General features: G+C 39.7%; 2 protein-coding genes across 7 annotated transcripts in view; one reads left to right on the forward strand and one right to left on the reverse strand.

Annotated features, from left to right (window-relative positions):
• The window catches only part of GLRX2 (glutaredoxin 2), a 23,766-nt gene continuing 3,803 nt past the window's right edge, over window positions 1-19,963 (forward strand). The window contains exons 1-5 of one of the 6 annotated variants that reach the window (XM_005216768.4): window positions 666-862; window positions 2,322-2,385; window positions 9,235-9,411; window positions 10,438-10,547; window positions 10,679-10,766. In XM_005216768.4, coding sequence (XP_005216825.1) covers window positions 762-862; window positions 2,322-2,385; window positions 9,235-9,411; window positions 10,438-10,542 — 447 coding nt within the window. In that variant the 5' untranslated portion in view covers window positions 666-761 and the 3' untranslated portion in view covers window positions 10,543-10,547; window positions 10,679-10,766. Of the gene's footprint in view, window positions 156-665; window positions 863-921; window positions 1,127-2,321; window positions 2,386-9,234; window positions 9,412-10,437; window positions 10,548-10,678; window positions 10,975-19,963 lie in introns of those variants that run through there. The other 5 variants (XM_005216769.4, XM_010813089.4, NM_001040523.2 and 2 more) reach the window with 5 other exon arrangements.
• Window positions 18,271-19,963, reverse strand: part of RO60 (Ro60, Y RNA binding protein) — a 25,924-nt gene continuing 24,231 nt past the window's right edge. Inside the window, exon 9 of the mRNA NM_001206183.1 lies at window positions 18,271-19,508. Coding sequence (NP_001193112.1) covers window positions 19,356-19,508 — 153 coding nt within the window. The 3' untranslated portion in view covers window positions 18,271-19,355. The remainder of the gene's footprint in view (window positions 19,509-19,963) is intronic.

Below are 19,963 nucleotides of genomic sequence, written 5' to 3' on the forward strand. Positions count from 1 at the left end.
TTCCGTGTCCGACACTCATTGTTTTTGTTTTCCGTTTCGTCAGAAGGTTGGCCACAGTGCCCAGGAGTGCCTGCACGTGTCTGTAAGCCTTTATGAGCGTTCACGATCCGAAAAAGCATAGGGGCGGGACCTGGATGAACCCTGGACACGGGCAGGTGAGGCATCAGCTGGGACTCCGACAGCGGCCCCCTAGTGGGCGGGACAGGCCGAGACCTAGCACCCGGGCTGCCAGAGGGAGAAAGACCCGGCGGCCGCGGAGAATAGACCGGCGCCTCAAGGGCAGCCCGGAGGGGGCGTGACCGGCTAGCGGGGGCCCGGCCGGCGGGCGGAGGCGGGCTCTTCGAGGGCAAGGCGGAGGCGGGGCCGGAAGACAGAGGCGGGGCTGGGAAGAAGGGGGCGGAACCGGGTGAGGAGGCGGGATCGGCGGATGGAGGCGGGGCTAACTGCAGGGAGCGGGCCGCGGGCGGGTCAGGGCCGGAAGACAGAGGCGGGGCTGGGAGGAAGGGGGCGGAACCAAGTGAAGAGGCGAATTCCGAGGGTGGAGGCGGGGCCGCCTGTGGAGGAGTGGCAGCCAGGCGGGCGGGACCGCGGTTGGAGGAGGAGCAGGCCGGCGGGGCGGGGCCACGGGCGGAGAGGGGGCGTGGCGGGGGCGTGGCGGCGGGGCGTGGGCAGCCGGGTAGGGAGGAGCCGGAGGGCAGGGTCGGGATCTCCCGGGCCGCGGTTGCTGGCCCGTCTGCTCGCTGCGGCCCCGCACTAAGACCATGTACTGGCGCCGCGCAGCGCTGGTGGGGACTCGGCTCATCCCGGTCAGGAGCAGCTCAGCCGGCCGGCTTGAGGGGCCAGCGGGAATTTCGGGCTCCGGGTAAGCGGCTCTGAGAGCAGCACGAGCTGGGCGTGGCTGTGCGGCCTCGCGGGGGTCCGGACCTAGCGGTAGGCTGGGGCGGCTTCTTCCCGGGCGCCCGGTACGCCCCGAGTCGATCGAACCGCTGAGGCGCCTCGGAGGGCGGGAGGCCGGGAAGGGACCAGGAGAGAAGGTGCCTTAAGTGTTCTTGGCGATTTCGGGACCACGTGATCTTCAGATTGCACAAGCCTAAGTCTTGCTGGCTTGAACCTCCCCTCCTCCTCGGTTAGTAGATAGAATACAAGATGCCCTAATAAATTAGTATTTCAAATAAACAGCGAATAATGGTTTGGTTTAAGTATATTCCAGATATTGAACGGAACATACGTAGGCTAAACAGTTATTCGCTGTTTATCTGAAATTCTAATTTAACCGAGCGATCTTTATTCTCATTTGCTAAATCTGGCTCCTGCGACAGGAAGTGGAAGTGGCGCTTTCTACCAAATGGCCAGGTCTTCGAGATAGGACGGTGTCGCCTCTGGCTCGAGCGAGGTCGGTGAATACCCGCGGCCCCGAGGCCTGCGTTGCGAGACCGCCTTCTCCCGCGAGGCCAGTCAGGGCTGTCTTACCAGCTCGCCTATCTGTACATCCATCCCTCTGTCTGGGACGTTATTCCTAACTCCTCAATCTGTTAACTTCTGCCACTTTTGCAAGACTCGAGGAGCCCCTTGATTAACCTCTGCTAAACTAGAAACCCCCTCCAGAAGGTGCCAATCACATAGTGTAACTATTTGACAAGTCCTGGAGGTTCAGTGGTGTTTTTACAGTGATACTATCCCTGCGGCATTTCAGCCCTTTGCCTGCTTAGCACATAGTAGGTGTTCCATAAACGTGGCATGGCTAGTAGCTACTTCATTAATGGAGAAGAGAAACGTGTATTGAACAACTTACTTTTTTTTTTTTTTTACAACTTACTTTCTTGACTGAAATTGGAGAAAAGTGCCTTCCAGTAGCTTTCTCTTTTCTTTGGCAGGGAAGGTGATGTTTCAGAGTACACCTTCCACCTCCTCTTAGTACATAAGGAAATATGGTCTTAGGAAAGTTCTACTAGAATTCCTGCTTCCAGAGTAGATGCAAATAGTAGATGCTTTGGGAATACTAATTAAGTGTTGGAACTGAGATGAAAAGGATGTGTTCTCTTAGTTGATTGATGTGTTGTTCCACCTAAGCTCCTACTTAGGTCCACACCTTCATCCCTTAACCTCAATTTTCTTTCCTGAAAGCTAGATAGTAAAGGACACAGGCCTTTGTGATATTAGTAAACAAATACTTTGACAATGCTATTTTGTACTGATAGCAAGTAAAACTTTTCTCTTTCATATGTTTGGATATATATTTGCATATTGGGTTGCTCTGAATGGATCTTATCTGATATATTGTCCTTAATGTTTAACTGCACTGCTCTTTAAATTCATTTTAGGATGGGGAACAGCACATCATCATCTTTGGGAAATGCAGCAACTGCTCCCGTGAATCAGATCCAAGTGAGTGATGGGGGACATGTGGGAAAAAACTTTCCTTGGTGGAAATAGAATTGTCGTACATATTTAATATGCTTATCTAAACTTGACATAGTCTAGTAACTTAATTACTAAGTTAATATATTTTTAAATCTGCTATCAAAATCATGCATGATACAAAGAAGTTCTGGATCATTTTCTTAGTCAGAATTTATGAGATTTATTCTTTTTTTGGCCGTGCCAAATTGCTTGTGGGATTTTAGTTCCCCGACCTGGGATCGAAAGTGTGCCCTCTGCAGTGGAAGCACAGAATCCTAACCACTGAACTGCCAGGGAAGTCCCTATGAGATTTATTCTTAATAGTGCCTTCGCTCCTCTAAATTGGGTCTATGAGGTTGACTGCTCTTTCCGTCTCCCCCACCTCAGGTTTCCTGTTGTTACCAGTCAGGGTGCCTTAGCCAGGCATACTGTTCATTTCTGCCCCGAGAAGCTGTTTTTCTAAAACATAGAACCTAGTTTGCAGTAGTTACTCTATGACCAGTCCTCTCAAGGATACTGTGCACTGCTGTGTTTTCTTGTCTTTCTCTTGCTTGAACTGCAAAGCCTAGTTAAATCTGCCTCAGAAAATTCCTCTTGTGTATATGTTTTTCTACCCTTATAGCCTACAGGATATTGGAGAAGGCAGTGGCACCCCACTCCAGCACTCTTGCCTGGAAAATCCCATGGACGGAGGAGCCTGGTAGGCTGCAGTCCATGGTGTCGCTAAGAGTTGGACACGACTGAGCCACTTCCCTTTCACTTTTCACTTTCATGCATTGGAGAAGGAAATGGCAACCCACTCCAGTGTTCTTGCCTGGAGAATCCCAGGGACCGGGGAGCCTGATGGGCTGCCGTCTATGGGATCGCAAAGTCGGACGAGACTGAAAGTGACTTAGTAGCAGCAGCAGCAGCCTACAGGACATACGTATTTCTCTGTTCCTCACCACCAAACACCACTACACACAAACATTTCTGCCTTTAGTTTATTTGACTACAAAAGTATTGACTCACAGCTGCTGAATATAACAATAATGTTGGAGACCTGTTGTGAGGGATTGCTTCTTTAAAATAAGAATAGGAAACCATGAGGAACTTCCCTGGCAGTTTGGTGGTTAAGATTCCATGCTTCCACTGCAGGGGGCATAGGTTCAACCTCTGGTCATGGAATTTGGCCTCACAATTTGGCCAAAAACAAACAAACGAAAAGAATATGAAACCATGAAATATTTAGCAAGGACAGGGTTGAGAAAATGTAAGAAGGAAGGTTCAAGAAACTGTGACACTGTCATCCTGAGTTTCTGCTCAGTTTGCAATCTCTCAGTTCAGTTGCTCAGCTGTGTCCGACTCTTTGCAGCTTCATGGATTGCAGCATGCCAGGCCTCCCTGTCCATAACCAACTCCCAGAGTTTGCTCAAACTCATGTCCATTGAGTCGGTGATGCCATCCAGCCATCTCATCCTCTGTCGTCCCCTTCTCCCTTTCCCAGCCTTCAATCTTTCCCAGCATCAGGGTCTTTTCAAATGAGTCAGTTCTTTGAATCAGCTGGCCAAAGTATTGGAGTTTCAGCTTCAGCATCAGTCCTTCCAATGAATATTTAGGACTGATTTCCTTTAGGATAGACTGGGTAGATCTCCTTGCAGTCCAAGGGACTCTCAAGAGTCTTCTCCAACACCACAGTTCAAAAGCATCCATTCTTCGGTGCTCAGCTTTCTTTATTGTCCAACTCTCACATCCATATATGACTACTGGAAAAATCATAGTGTTGACTAGATGGACCTTTGTTGACAAAGTAATGTCTCTGCTTTTTAATATGCTATCTAGGTTAGTCATAACTTTTCTTCCGAGGAGTAAGCATCTTTTAATTTCATGGCTGCAGTCACCATCTGCAGTGATTTTGGAGCCCCAAAAAATAAGGTCTCACACTGTTTCCATTGTTTCCCCATCTATTTGCCATGAAGTGATGAGACCAGATACCATGATCTTAGTTTTCTGAATGTTGAGTTTTAAGCCAACTTTTTCACCCTCCTCTTTCACTTTCATCAAGAGGTTCTTTAGATCTTTTACACTTTTGCCATAAGGGTGGTGTCATCTGCATATCTGAGGTTATTGATATTTCTCCCGACAATCTTGATTCCAGCTTGTGCTTCATCCAGCCCAGTGTTTCTCATGATGTACTCTGCATATAAATTAGATAAGCAGGGTGACAATATATAGCCTTGACGTACTCCTTTTCCTATTTGGAACCAGTCTGTTGTTTCATGTCTAGTTCTAACTGTTCCTTCTTGACCTGCATACAGATATCTCAAGAGTCAGGTCAGGTGGTCTGGTATTCCCATCTCTTGAAGAATTTTCCACAGTTTGTTGTGACCCACACAGTCAAAGGCTTTGGTGGAGTCAATAAAGCAGAAGTTGATGTTTTTCTGGATCTCTGCTTTTTCTATGATCCAACAGATGTTGGCAATTTGATATCTGGTTCCTCTGACTTTTCTAAATCCATCTTGAACATCAGGAAGTTCACGGTTCACATACTGTTGAAGCCTGGCTTGGAGAATTTGAGCATTACTTTGCTAGCATGTGAGATGAGTGCAATTGTGTGGTAGTTTGAGCATTCTTTGGCATTGCCTTTCTTTGGGATTGGAATGAAAAGTGACCTTTTCCAGTCCTATGGCCACTGCCGAGTTTTCCAAATTTGCTGACATATTGAGTGCAGCACTTTCACAGCATCATCTTATAGGATTTGAAATAGCTCAACTGGAATTCCATCACCTCCACTAGCTTTGTTCGTAGTGATGCTTCCTAAGGCCCACTTGACTTTGCATTCTAGGATGTCTGGCTCTAGGTGAGTCATCACACCATTGTGGTAATCTGGGTCATGAAGATCTTTTTTGTATAGTTCTGTGTATTCTTGCCACCTCTTCTTAATATCTTCTGCTTCTGTTAGGTCCATACCATTTCTGTCCTTTATTGTGCCCATCTTTGCATGAAACGTTCCCTTGGTATCTCTAATTTTCTTGAAGAGATCTCTAGTCTTTCCCATTCTGTTGTTTTCCTCTTTCTTTGCATTGATCACCGAGGAATCTCTACATCACTATTTGTCAGGGCTTCCCTGGTGGCTCAGATGGTAAAGAATCTGCCTATGATGCAGGAGACCTAGGTTCAATTCCTGGGTCAGGAAGATCCTTTGGAGAAGGGAATGGCTACCCACTCCAGTATTCTTGCCTGGAGAATCCCATGGACAGTGGAGCCTGGTGGGCTACAGTCCATGGGGTCTCAAAGAGTCACATGCAACTGAATGACTTTCACTTTACTATGTTTCAGCCACCAGGGTGCTCCTCTCTCTCTAAATTTATGGTCTCAGTGTGTCTCTAACCTGAGGCAGCACAGTGAGGAAGGAGCACTGGCCTTGGTTTTGGGACAGGGTGGGTTGAATCCCACCCAGTGCTGTGAACTCCTCAACCTCAGTTTTCTTACATGTAAAATGGATTCAGTAGTACATCTCTGGCCTGTCTAGCTCTCCCTGAGATAGACTTTTGTAGTAAATATTGAGAGTGAGCAGAAGAGAAGCATGGAAATAGATTTGCAGACACATAGACTCTTGAGAGTCCCTTGGACAGCTAGGAGATCCAACCAGTCAGTCCTAAAGGAAATCAACCCTGAATATTCATTGGAAGGGCTGATGCTGAAGCTGAAGCTCCCATACTTTGACCACCTGATGTGAAGAGCCGACTCATTAGAAAAGACCTTGATGCTGGGAAAGATTGAGGGCAGGAGAGAAGGGGATGACAGAGGATGAGATGGTTGGATGGCATCACCAACTCAGTGGAGATGAATTTGAGCCAACTCTGGGAAATAGTGAAGGAAAGGGACACCTGGTGTGCTGCAGTCCATGGGGTCGGAAGAGTTGAACATGACTTAGTGACTGAACAACTGAACAGACACTGACTTGGAACCCTTCTGACCCCCGAGGGTAGATGTAACTTCTGAACCACTTTGTCCTACTCTCTGATTTTTGACCTTCATCTTGAAGGTGCTGCTTATGACTCGCACTAGGACAACCTAGCAGATGCTTGGGTGCTAGATCTGTCCATTCAGAAATTCCCAAAGGACCTGGGCATTGACATGCACAGAGCTCAACAAACCTCATCCGTGAAGTTGTGACACAGATGCACAGCGAAGCCTCGGGGTCTTTGTGACAAAGGCAGGCAGGATAGCTTCCAAGGCTAATATAGCTTCCAGGCTGATGTTAGAATTGTCGGGAATGTTTTTCAGAAATAGTTTCTGACCTCTGCCTCAAACCCACTGAGTCAGCATCTCTGGAAGTAGCTTTTCCAGGAACAATGAATGCTGGGGAATATCTTTTCAAAACAGTGATGACAGTTGTTTTTTTTACTATAAAGATATAAAAGGAAGGAGTGGAAGTTGAAGGGAAAAACTACTGTTTATACCTGGATCCTTGAAAGCCTTACATTTTGAAGAGAATTCATACATCATTGGGGCTTCAGGTGTCACTAGTGGTAAAAACCTGCTTGCCAGTGCAGGAAATGTAAGAGACATGGGTTTGATCCCTGGGTCAGGAAGATCCCCTGGAGAAGGGCATGGCAACCCACTCTAGTATCCCACGGACAGAGCAGCCTGGCAGGTTACAGTCCAAAGGTTTGCAAAGAGTCAGACATAACTGAAGCGACTGAGCATGCATGTATACGTCATTTTTCACCATTGAACATTAAGGAAGTGGGTCGATCATTTTGTAAAATATAAAAATACCAAATTACCATGCTATACATCTGAAACTAATATAATAATGTAAGTCAGTTATATTTCAATGTAAAAAAAAAAAAAGCAAAGAAGGGAATTCTCCAGTGGTCCAGTGGTTAGGACTTCAGGCTTCCACTGCCAGGGACATGGGTTCAATCCTGGTTGGGGAGCTAAGACCCCATAAGCTGTGTGGTTCAGCCAGAAAAAAAAAAAAAAAATCAAAGAATGGTTAAGATGGTAAAAAAAAAAAAAAATTTTTTTTAAAAGACAGTTAAGTAAGGAGTTAACTCCTGAACACCTTCTGAATATTCGAGACGTAGTATGACAGGAGATTAAGTACCTGGGCTGTGGACTCAGACTTGCGAGGGTTCAAATCCCAGCTCACCCACTTATGAACTGAGGACCAGGGGTAAGTTATTTACCCTCCTCTCTGCCTCAGTTTCATCATGTATGAAGTGGAGGCGATGATAAAGACCTATCTCAGTGCCGGGGACCAGCCCCGGCTGATCCAGGGTATTCGAAGCGGGGACGGCGTCGGCGACCTATTTATTTAAATATTTTATCAAAGATATAAAGAGTAATAAAATGAGGATAGCTCAGCAGGAAAATTCAGCGGAGAAAAGAGGCTGAGTAGCTTGGTTTACGCGGGAGACCAATAAAACTTCAAGACAAGAAGTTTGCACCACTTACGTAGGCTGCAGGTGTCCTTCTGTTCTCTCGAAGGAGAGGAGACACTGAGGCCTCCCCCGTCGGATCTTAGAAGCCCAGGCATAATTAGTAAGCATGGTGGGTTCCGCGCTCCAGATGGAGACTCAGCCAGAATTTGGGAGAGACAGCAACATGGGGAGACCAAGTTTCAGTGAACAAGGCCCGCACTTTATTTTCCAAAGTAGTTTTTATACCTTACGTTGTGCATAGAGGATAATGGGGGAAGGGGTGGAGTCATGCAAGGACAGCAGTTCCTGGTCCTAATCAAAGCCAGGCTTTCAAACTTATCATATGCAAAAGTTCAGGTGAATTACATCAGCTTCTGGCCAGGAGGCCTGTTAACATTTTAAGAAACTTATCTTTCTCTAAAGGTGATTATTCCAAAGTCAGGCACCAGCCTCCAAAAAAGCATTGGACAAAGCTGCATTCCTATAGGGCAAAGGTGAGGTGGGCTCAATCAAGAAAAGAATTAACTCAAGGGTCCAAGGTTACAAACATTGAGGCTACTACTTACATTTCTATACACCCATTATATCAGTCAATACACTGCCAAGGACACAGTAGGTAAGGAGTATGGAGACTTAGCAGCAAACATTGGCCCAATAAGTGAAAAACCCTTCACCAATACAATTTCTAATCAATCTTTTAACTACTCAAAGGAATCTGTGTTTAGACAGTTTAGAACATCTCCTACCTCTCACAGTTGCGAGGCTCTGAACAATCACATGTGGCCGGAAAAACCTATTCAGGCAGGCTAGAGGCTTTCCAAAGGAGTTTGTAGGTTAAACACTGTCACACCCAGGAATTATTAACTGGAACTGTAAGCTAACTCTTTTTTCAGAGAGGTAGTGGGGGACAGCCCCCCGTAAAGTCAGAGGTGTAGGTGAAAGCACAAAGCAGAAAGTAGGCAGACTCTGGTTTTGGGGGTAGATGCTCAAGAATTTCCAGGGAGACTCCTGAGGCTTGATCCCGCCTTTGCGTATGCCAAGCCTCCTTCCTCATGACCTTTGCCACGGGCGGAGCTCGCTCCCCACATCTCAGGACTATAGTGAGGTTTAAGTGAACTAGTGAAGGTAAAGTGTTGAGGATCGTGTTGGCACACAGAAGTGTCTGCTGTCTCTGAATTGGCTGTGATTATCTGCGTTATTACTCTGTGCCAACACTTTGTACCCATCACATCCCTTTTCCCTAATAATGTTCCTTTGTCCTCAGTCTACAAATGAGAATTAGATGACATAGGCTGAGTCTGAGCCCTAAATTGTGAGGCTCCAAAATCCATACCCTTCCTACTATATCATGTATCTCCTGTATCATGATTCCTTTCTGAGAGGTAATGTCTAGAGTTAAATTGATCTTTTTGTTTTACTGCAGGAGACCATTTCTAATAATTGTGTGGTGATTTTCTCCAAGACATCCTGTTCTTACTGTACGATGGCAAAAAACCTTTTCCATGACATGAATGTTAACTATAAAGTGGTGGAACTGGACATGCTTGAATATGGAAGTCAGTTTCAAGATGCTCTTCACAAAATGACTGGCGAAAGAACCGTGAGTCCGTTCCCCGTGGTGCTTTGCCCAAGTGGGTGGTGAGCTGGGTCACCTTGGGCCTGTGTCCTTGTGTAGGGAAAAGTGAGCCAGACATACTCTGAGAACCTGAACTGATAAAGAAATGGCGGATCTTGGAACAGATTCATAGACCAGGAAACAACAGAGTTCTATTTTTTAAAAATTTTTACCGTGTGTGTGTGAGTGTGTGAAATGGGTGGGGTGATGGTGTTGGCATGAGTGGTGGTTTTTTTTTTTTTTTTTAATGAGTGGTGGTCTATAAATGGTTGACATCCTCCTGGGACTTTTTCAAGATGAAAGAATTCTTCTTTCCTCACTTGAACAGTGCAGATCAAGGGTGCTTCATTTTCTGTACTAATAACAGTGCTTTTGGGCTCCATGTTTTTAGATTCTTGAAATCTGAGGATTTTCCCATAATATGCGTTATGGAAAAAATAGAGGAAATTCCATGGTTGTCCAGTGGTCAGGACTCTGAGCTTCCACTGTAGGGGGCTCAGTCCCTGGCCAGGCAGAATTAAGATCCTGCATGCTGCATGGTGTGGCAAAAAAAAAAAAAAATAAAACCAAAGGAACAAAAAAGAAAAATAATGGCAACATTATTTTTCCTTCCTGTTTATATGTGCCATTTTCCTTCCTATTTATATGTGCCTGTTAAGGAGTTGATAATGTACTCTTCCCCTTTAGTAAACAATGGTAAGAAAGAACCACTTAAACATTATTAATCATTAGAGATTGCTAATTGCTTTATTTTGCCTTTTATATGTCAAAGCGATGAGGAGAAAGGGATTGAGAGTCAGTTTGTCCTGGGTTTAAACCCCAGTTCTGTCACTTACTTTATGATCTTGGGCAAGTTCCTGTGCCTCCTTTGCCTCCAAAATAAGACTAAAAAATAGTACCCACCTGAAAGGCGGTTGTTTAGACGCTGTCTGACTTCTTTGTGAGCCCATGGGCTGTGGCCAGGATTTTCCAGGCAAGAATACTGGAGTGGGTTGCCATTTCCTTCTCCAGGGGATCTTCCTGACCCAGGAATTGAGCCTGTCTCCTGTATCGGCAGATGGATTCTTTACCACTGAGCTAACCAGGGAAGCCCCATCTAAAGGGTTGGAGAGTTGAAATAGGTAATTATCAAAGAGCTTTTATATGGTGCTTTGCCCATAAAAGCACCCAGAGTAGCATGTATTAGGATCCTGTGAATGGCTTTATACTTCTGACACCCAGGGTGCTATCTAAACTTTTGTTTATCCAACAGGTACCACGAATATTTGTCAATGGAACTTTTATTGGAGGCGCAACTGACACTCATAGGCTTCACAAAGAAGGGAAATTGCTTCCACTGGTTCACCAGTGTCATTTAAAAAACAGTAAGAGGGAAGAACTTTAGTGATGTAAGTGCATATAACTTTGCTAGTCATATGTCACTATATATTTAGAATGATATTGCCTGATAATGCCTTTTAAATATTTGAAGGTGTTTTAAATATATGAATTATCTTCATGAAAAGGTTGTAAAAATAATGAACAATAAATCACTGTGGAAACATCTTATTTGCCAGTTCTTCAGTAAAAAAGATATTTAAAACTGAAGGAGCAGGTAATAGGTGACAACCTGGACAGACAGGCATCTGAAGTGAGTGCTGTAAGGGACAGTCCTGTGCGACTAAGCAGCTGCCCAGGTGACATGCCAGTCCCAGACGACCAAGAACTTTAGTCTGATTATGCAGGGACTTGTTACCAAGTGGAGGGTTAACAGAAAGACATTTGGATGGGGGGACATAAGTTTTCAGTAGAAAAAAGCATAATTGTTACTGGGAATGAGGGTTTCAACATAAATTTTGGGGAGACACATTCAGTCCATAACACGGTAAATTACAGCTGGATAAAAGTCTTAATATAAATCTAAGGCAAAACTAGGTTTTGGCAGCTGAACTTTCTTTCCAGAATCATAGGTTAGAAAGAAAATGGTGATCTGTTTAAGAAGAAGTATGATCTTTTTTTTTTGGTCTTTGATTTTTAATGTTAATATCTGAAAGACAAACTTTAAAAAAAAAACAGGCCATTTTTCCCCCCTCACTTTTACCACTAATCAACTTAGACATGAATTGCCAAAATATTTAATTGGGAAGCTGAAAAGCTGCTGGGAAAAACGGGATTTTTTATTTAAGTTTCTTTGTTTACTAATACTAAAAAAAAAAAATACTATTTGAACAATTTTTTTTAAAGGCAAGTTTCCTAATTCAGGTTTAAAATATAGTTTTGCTCATCTGTGAGGAAATATTTACAGTTGACCCCTGAACAAGGCAGGGATTGGGGCTCCAAATACCACCTTGAAAATCCAAGTGTAATTTAGAATCAGTCCTCTGCACCCTCAGATTCATCCAGTTACAGACTGTCTACTACTGCAGTATTTATAACTGAAAAAAATCTACACAGTTCAAACCCGCGTTCCAAGGGTCAACTGGAGTTTGTGATCTTTCCTTCTCCATACAGCTGTTCACTGCCATCTTTAAATGTAGAACTCTAATATCGAATGAATGTTTATAAAGTTTTGGTGGGTATATTCATATGTAGCTTGTTCTCTTCAATTCCTATGGCTCAGATCTTAGAAATTTTAATATTAAAGTTTGATGGGAATTCAGAGAAATCTCCGTAAATTGGCACTTAAAATATTTTTATTTGCCTAGTTGAGTTTTGGTGTTACCTTTTCCCAAAGGCAACTTTTATTTTCTATTTTTTAAAATTTTGTAATTGAAGTATCGTTGCTTTCCAGTGTTGTGTTAGTTTCAGGTATAAAGCAACGTGATTCAGTTACAGATTAAATACCTATTACATATATATGTGTGTGTATATATATATTTTCAGATTCTTTTCCCTTACAGGTTATTTCACAGTATTTAGTAGTTCCCTGTGCTATACAGTAGGTCTTGTTAGTTAACTATTTTATATATAGTAGTGTGTATATGTTAATCTCAAATTCGTAATTTATCCTTTCCTTCCTCCCAAAGGCAACTTTGAATAATTTTTTTCCCACAAAAGAATCGTTTTAAACTCTTTAAAAAATGTGTATTTTTATTAAATCTAGTTTTGATTCTATAATTAATACCCATTGGAAAAGAATCCTCAAGCACATATTTTAAATAAACATTGAGGCATTTCAAGACCAGTATTAATGATCAAACCTTAATTTCATTTTATTCAACTATTATAAGATTGAATATTCAAATACTGTAAGATTATAAAATGTAAGGCCAGGAGCCTTACATCTTGTAAGCCATGCATGCTAAGTCACTTCAGTCATGTCCCACTCTGTGGCCCTATGGACTGCGGCCTGCCAGGCTTCTCTGCCCATGGAATTCTCCAGGCAAGAATACTGGAGTGGGTTGCCGCGCCTCCTCCAGGGGATCCTCCATCGAACCTGCATCTTATGTCTAACCTGCACTGACAGGCAGGTTCTTTACCACTAGTGCCACCTAGAAGCTTCTTACAAGGCATATAATAATAACCTTAAAATTCTTCTGTCAAGAAATAAAAAGACAAATACTTGATGTGCATAGAGTTTATTTGGTACCTCTATCAAATTCTACAATAATACAAGTGACTAGAAACAGTTCACATTGTGCCCACCTGCACTCGATGTCTAAAATGATCTATCCAGTATGGGTTTTGCAGGGCTAGACAGGAGAGTCCAGATTTCACAGTATTGGTGGAAACTATTTTGTCATGAAACAGATTTCATACATTAGTGTTTCATCCATTTTTCTATCAGAAAACAGCAGAATTACATTGTTAGATGTGTTATTTACAGTGATAACTTGGAAGACTCAACAGAGTATCAGTGAGTTTATCAACTGATCTAGGAAACCCCCGCCCCTCCTTCAGGGTCCTTTTCCTTTGAAATGGAATGTGTTATAAATCAGACTTTATATACTTTAAAGCACCAGCTTGACAATTTAAAGTTTTCTCTCATTTTTATAAAATATTCCTGCTTTAAAAGGCAAAGTGAATGTAAAAATGTGAATGTAATTAAACATCACTGGCCTGGATACTTCTTATTGCAACTGTTTTACAACTGTATTTACTTCTTTGAATGAATTGCTGGTAGGCTTGAAGGAAAATATTTGCCTTTTGTCTTGAAAAATTCCCTTAAAAAATTAATCATTTTTGGAACTGTACAACTTTATTTTTCACTCAGAGTGTTTAAATATGCAACTTGGTCCTTGGAGATCATGTTACATAGAGTCCAGCTTCTTGGATAATTTGTTATACAAAACAATAAAAAACCTTAAACTATCACAAGGTATTACTGATGTTAACAGTCATGTATGTATAACACATCAGTGTCCTAGGTTATCCTGTTAATGGGTGCTTAAACAACAAATGTACAATCAGATTTTAAAACTTGTTAAATTTCCATTCTTTATGTAAAAGAGAAAGCTGTAAAAGAACCTTCAAGTTCTATACTTCAGAAATACTGACACTATTAAGGCATTACTTAATGAACAGACCCTAAGCAAAGTATGTATGCCTGTGTTAGAGAGCTAGTCATATTTTAAGGCAGTCAGAAGGTTCATTTTTTTCACTTTAAGGCTCTTATATACTTCAATTTTATTCTATGCAGGCATTAGTCTGTATAGTTTAAATACTGAGTGGTCAAATATAGAAATCAAAGCCTTTATATAAAGAAAATGGAGATTTTATAACTAGATTTTAACAGTTCTTCCTCAGCCAATTTTTTTTAAAGCTGATTTCATATATCTCATCCCTTAGGAGAATTTCTTCATTATCAGAAGCTGACAATAAAAGGAGGAAAATATAATTTAGATGCATTACAAGCTATGTCTAGTCACACCATACCAAATTACATGCAGTCCATCTTTAGTAGTGCAACAAAAATATTTTTTCTTGGTTACTGTTCATTAATTATATAGTATCTTTGATTTGGCTGTGTATGGATTCTAAACAGTTTGCATTACAAATAAAGCTTATTAAGTAATTTAAACAGAGGCTTCGATACAATGATTGTATTGATATAATGTTCATCAATTATGTGGTAACGATACATAAAATAGCAAGGCTTTAACCCCATTTACTACCCTTAACAATCCAAGTGTTCATTAAGTGAAAAGTACCTAACTTACTATTTCTTTTGTTCATGTAGAGATTCTGATAGCTTCTAAAAGCAGAAAAACTTAAATATATTTGAAAATGGAATATTTTCACTTCTGTTTGTAAAATTACTATAACATGGCAGTACTAAATTAAATAGAAGCAAACGGAAAAATTTTCTTAGGCTCAGAAATACCTTTTATATGTTTTCATTATATTTACAAAATTAATTCTCACTGAAAATAATCACATTAATTTCAGTCATAGAATTCTGCAACATATCTCCTAAATTTAAGTTTCTTTTTACTGATTTCCTATATAGTTTGGTATTTTCAGAGTTTAGGAAAATGTGTCATTTGTTATCATTTCTATTCAAACTGTAAGTTTAACTACATTATTAGTTTTCTTTTTTTTAATTATTAGTTTTCTGTATGAAAAATACTACCATAGGATTAATTTTTAAATTAACGTCATAATAATTTTTCAAAAGTAAATAAAACACTTACTAAGTAAAAAAATGTTCAATGTGGATACAAGTCTTATTTATAAGACCTTTTATATTACAAGCCATGTATATAGAAGCATAGTCAAGTACTTGGTAGACCAAAGATTTTGTGGGTAGTCTTTATAATTATGGAAATATGAGCACTGAGATGTGCTACTTTCTGAGAGTATTCAGTTATTTATTTTTCAAAGAGTGCTTTTTCTAAGAGCCAGGTAAACTTATAATTGCAAACAAAGGCTGAGTAACTAACCCTACTCAAAAGGCCACAAAATTTCTGCGTACAGCTTATATAAAAGGTATACAAGTTAACTTGATTGGGAAGAGAATTTATCAATTTGATTATTGTTCCAGGAGACCTGCCTGTTATTAATTTGAAAAAAAATGTGCCCTTAACTCTATGTGGAACAAAAGGCAATCTGCAAAAGATGTATCCCAAACCTAAATACAGGTGACTTTCTTGTCATTCACTTTATTACTCAGGTAGAGCAGGAGTAGAAAAACAAAAAACCAAAATGTCAGAAGAAAGGAATTTTAAAAGAAAAAAAAGGTATAGAAGTAATCTTTCAACAAATAAGGGACTAGGGAGCAGGTATATGGGATATACTAGATTAAATGCATACAGTAAGTACACCTAATTAACTAGCTCGACTTACCTTTTCTCCTAATTCTCCCTTGAGCATGTTTCCATTGCAGCTATCTGACATTTCTCTAGAGGGGTTTATCGCCTTAACAAATCACCCAGGTCTATGGTAGACAAGACTAGAATTTTTCATTTTTGATTACTTACTGTAAGGGCCTTATTGAGAAATGTGTGGGTGCCTTTAAGTCATATTAAAATAAGTCCAATAAGTGATCACAATCATTTTCCTTTATCGTTTAGATGTAGCTTTATTGTGCTTCTAAAGATGTTTCTCACTTAACTGTCAGATCCTCACATTTATTCAGAAATCCTGTCTTAAATTTCCCAAATAACTTTAAATTGCTTTGCAGAAAAAAAGCCTGATTAACTGATATTCTATCATTTATAGATTTACCTATTATTTAAAAGGTAAGCAAATGTTTGTCAGACCATCTTCTTATTTAGAGTATGAGTTTGTTTTTTAATGGGATCTTAGATTTGGAATATATTACTTCTTTCTCTTATCAGAGAATGATGACATTTCCCATTCAGAACAGGAGTGTTTTAAAAAATTACTCAGCTTAATGAGCTGTTATTCTAAAACATTTTGTTTTTCAAAATATATACCCTATTAAAGATTTTAATTTTAAAGAAGTTCTAATTTGTATTGCAAGCCCTCTTCCCAATTTTGACTTTTATACAGATATAAATTCATTGATTCTTCTATGATCCAAGGATCAGCTATGTTATTTTTTAAGGATAGCACACTTGAATCACACAGGTTAAACTGGTTGTCTCCAGTCACACAGTAAGAGAGTGAAAGAGGCTCCAGGGAGATGATGGTACATCCCATTCATTGAGCATTTTCCTCACCAATATTCCCATAAGATGATCACTAAACTAAACAATACAAGACAGTGTTCCTAAGTGGAAGCTCCTAGAAATTTCAACTAACAAGGAAAGGGCAGGATTATAAGATTAGTTTTTGTTTTTACTAATTACAGCTATGTCCTGAAAATATTCACGTATTTTCTGGGACATAAAAAGTTTATTTTTCTTAGGGTTGTTTTTTTAAAAGCAACATTTTCCTAATCAGCGGTAATGCTACAAGTAATTCAGAAAATAAAACTTCTTTATTACTTGAGAATATTTTATTCATAATGAGGTAAAAGTTTTTATTTTTTCTATATGACTATGTTATACAGCAACACAGGTTATTAAGATACTAATTGTGCTTGAGGGTCACTATGAACTACAAAAGTATACATGTTCACAATGTCTCTGTTTTTCTACTCCTAAAGCAATCATGTATATACATTAAGTATTTCCTAATACCTAAAAAGATAAAAGTCTATTTTATCCCTTACTCTTGTAAGTAAATGTCTTCCCATCTCTGGGGAAATGAACACTGGAATGAGAATGAGGAGGCCGTTTCTAGACCTAGGGTTCCAATGTCACACTCTCTCGGACCTCAGGTTCCTAGCCTAAGTCAAAAAGTTACCTTTTACATTTCTAAGGTTATTTTCAGCTCTAAAGCTCCATGATTTGAAAATAAAGCTACCTTGTGTGGTGGTCTGTAGTTTTCTTTCTCAAATCTTAACATTTAATAGACTTTTCTATGTGACTTCAAAAAGGTCACAGCTAATCTTACTTCTCTGATGGATTTATTAATATTAGTTCCTGAATATTCTGACTAAATACAATATAGAAACAGTATTTAACCGAAGTAAATAAGCATTTATATTATATTCCACTTAACATTTCTATTAGGAATAAAAAGTTAGATCATGTTATAATTTTTAATTTAAGAAAACCTTGGGTTTATGTAATGAATTCAAGTATGATTACATAATTCTATTAGGTTCTTTAAACTTTAAACTCAATCTGAGCATAATATTTTAATGTATCGAAAGTAGCTACCATTTCAAATCTAATGCCTGACACAGGGTAAAAAAACCAAAGATACCAGAAGCGATGTATTTTGCGGGTGTTGGGTAGTGATGCCACTAGCTTTGTTGACCAAAATTTCAGGTAAATCACAATATTTACAAATTGCTACCAGTTGCCTTGAAGGAATGGCTACATATCAGATAAACCCAGTATAAACATGTCAAGTAAGTTTGAAAGGGACATTTTCTTGTCACTCCCAGAGCCCAAATTTCTCATCAAACAGAAGAATATACAAATTCTAACATTACTTAATCCTTCTGCCCCCTAACATAAAATCTCTAACCCCCAAGCACACAAGTCTGTGATTTACACTTATTGTTTGACTTTTCATAGTGAGAAGGCTTTAAAAATCCCCAGTAAATCTTTAAATACATTTAAAGAACAATACATAAAAACTAAAGTTTTATGTGCACATTATCTTAGACAACCATGATGTAATTATGAGCAAATATATTGGCATTTCAACCGCTTAAAGCTCCTCACACAGAAGGGGTATTTGCTCAAGAAAATAATGCACTGTATAATGAATAGGAAGTTTAATATACACAAATAAGAAAAATTTAATTTCCTATAGACTGGTAAGTGGTAATATGCCACTCAAAAATTGCCTTTCAAACCTGAAAGACCTAGCTTGCTTATTTTTTTATACTATCAAAAAAGAATATTTTGCCACAAATGAATAGTAGACAAAGAGAGGAGGGTGCCAATATGTTTACAATTAGAAATATCTAAAACCCATTTATAGTTAGCTAAAAAAAGTAATTAAAAGTAATTAAAACAATATTAAACAATTTAAAGTAAGATAAAGTAAGGTAAAATATTTTAAGGTATAACTGGATTATGGTTATAGTTGAGATTTTATTTGTCATATTTTTCAGATTGAGAGTAGGGGAAGTTAAATGCTTGAAACATCTTATGTTTTCATTTATGAAAAAATGTGTCCCTACATGTGGCTATGTTGGTATAAGCCACAGGAAACCATCAAGTCATGCCCCTCACAGCAATAAACAAACAAAACAAACCAAAACAGACTTCCTCAGCTGACACAAACTTTAGTATTTCTTCTCAAAGGTTTCCATTATGTTTCTGGTTAATGGTAAACAATCCTGTAAATGTAAATTAACCCTCAGAAACAGAGTATCTTTTCACTGACTGAGAATGCTGCTATTTATGTGATTGGACAAAACTGTTAAAAGCAATTTGTAAAACTCATTCATAAGCAAATGTCTTGGTTGTTGTTTTATCCCCTTGGTACAAAAATTTACAAGGAGTTTCATAATCAATCACAGTACATGGTCCAGTGCATTTCAGAGTATTTGGACATTATCAAAGCTGTCCTTTACCAGTGAAAACATTTAAGAAAACTTCAAGGCATTTCTCAAACAAATGACATGATATAGGACTACTTACACTTTTGGCTCTCACTTCTTTTAAGTACAAATGTGATCATTCACCAAAGCAGAACTGCTGGACTATTTTACAGTGTCTCAACAAGAAGTTCTCTGTTAGGTAGAGGGGGCTACAGTGTATTCTGAAGCTATTTCCCCAAGGCTAGTTTAGTAGAAAGAACTTTGGGCTCATCTTATTGTTCCTTCCTTATTTTTTTGGTAAGGTAACCTTTCCATTATGCACATACTGTACCACTGTCTGACTTTTTTCAGTGGATTAAGATTAGCTGGCAAGTAGCTGTGTATTTTTAGCGAGATCACTGATGGCAGTGGACCTCTTAGGTTGTGCTGGTGTGTATGGTTAAATCATATCTAGTGTGAAACTTCGAATCACATCCAGAGCTCCAGTATCAAAGCCACACATGTCCAACATGCCTCTATCATCTGGGTCTGCAATGGTAAAGCCATTTGATGTCATTCCACAAACAATCAATTTAGCTGGAATATCCATATTCTGTAGGAAAAGATCAAAAACATTAAAAAAAATAGTATGTTAATAAGCAAAAACAAATAACCTCCAAAATGAAAACATTTTAAATTCTATCACAGTTTTTCATTACAAAGCCAATTTGTTTTTCCTCCATAAAATCTGTCAGTCTTCTGGGGCCAGAAGACTTCAGAAGAGAATGTGATCTTTAGAAGTACAGAAAATTAAACATGTGAACAACCTGCCTGAAATTCCCGCTTCTCTGCTGGATGTTATTACTCATTTTATGGACACAAAATACATTCCTGAGCAGCACAGGGATTCTGTACTCATGAAACCTGTCAGAATGTTCAAAGACATCAGACATTTTTACCAGCACATCATACACTGGGGCAGTATGTATGGGTACAAATAAGGAAAACAGTTCCTGGGGTTATCAAGTTTTGTTCTATGACATTGGTATGTATGACATATATAAATGT

The sequence above is a fragment of the Bos taurus genome, chromosome 16 (assembly GCF_002263795.3).
Source record: "Bos taurus isolate L1 Dominette 01449 registration number 42190680 breed Hereford chromosome 16, ARS-UCD2.0, whole genome shotgun sequence".
Classification (NCBI taxonomy): domain Eukaryota; kingdom Metazoa; phylum Chordata; class Mammalia; order Artiodactyla; family Bovidae; genus Bos; species Bos taurus.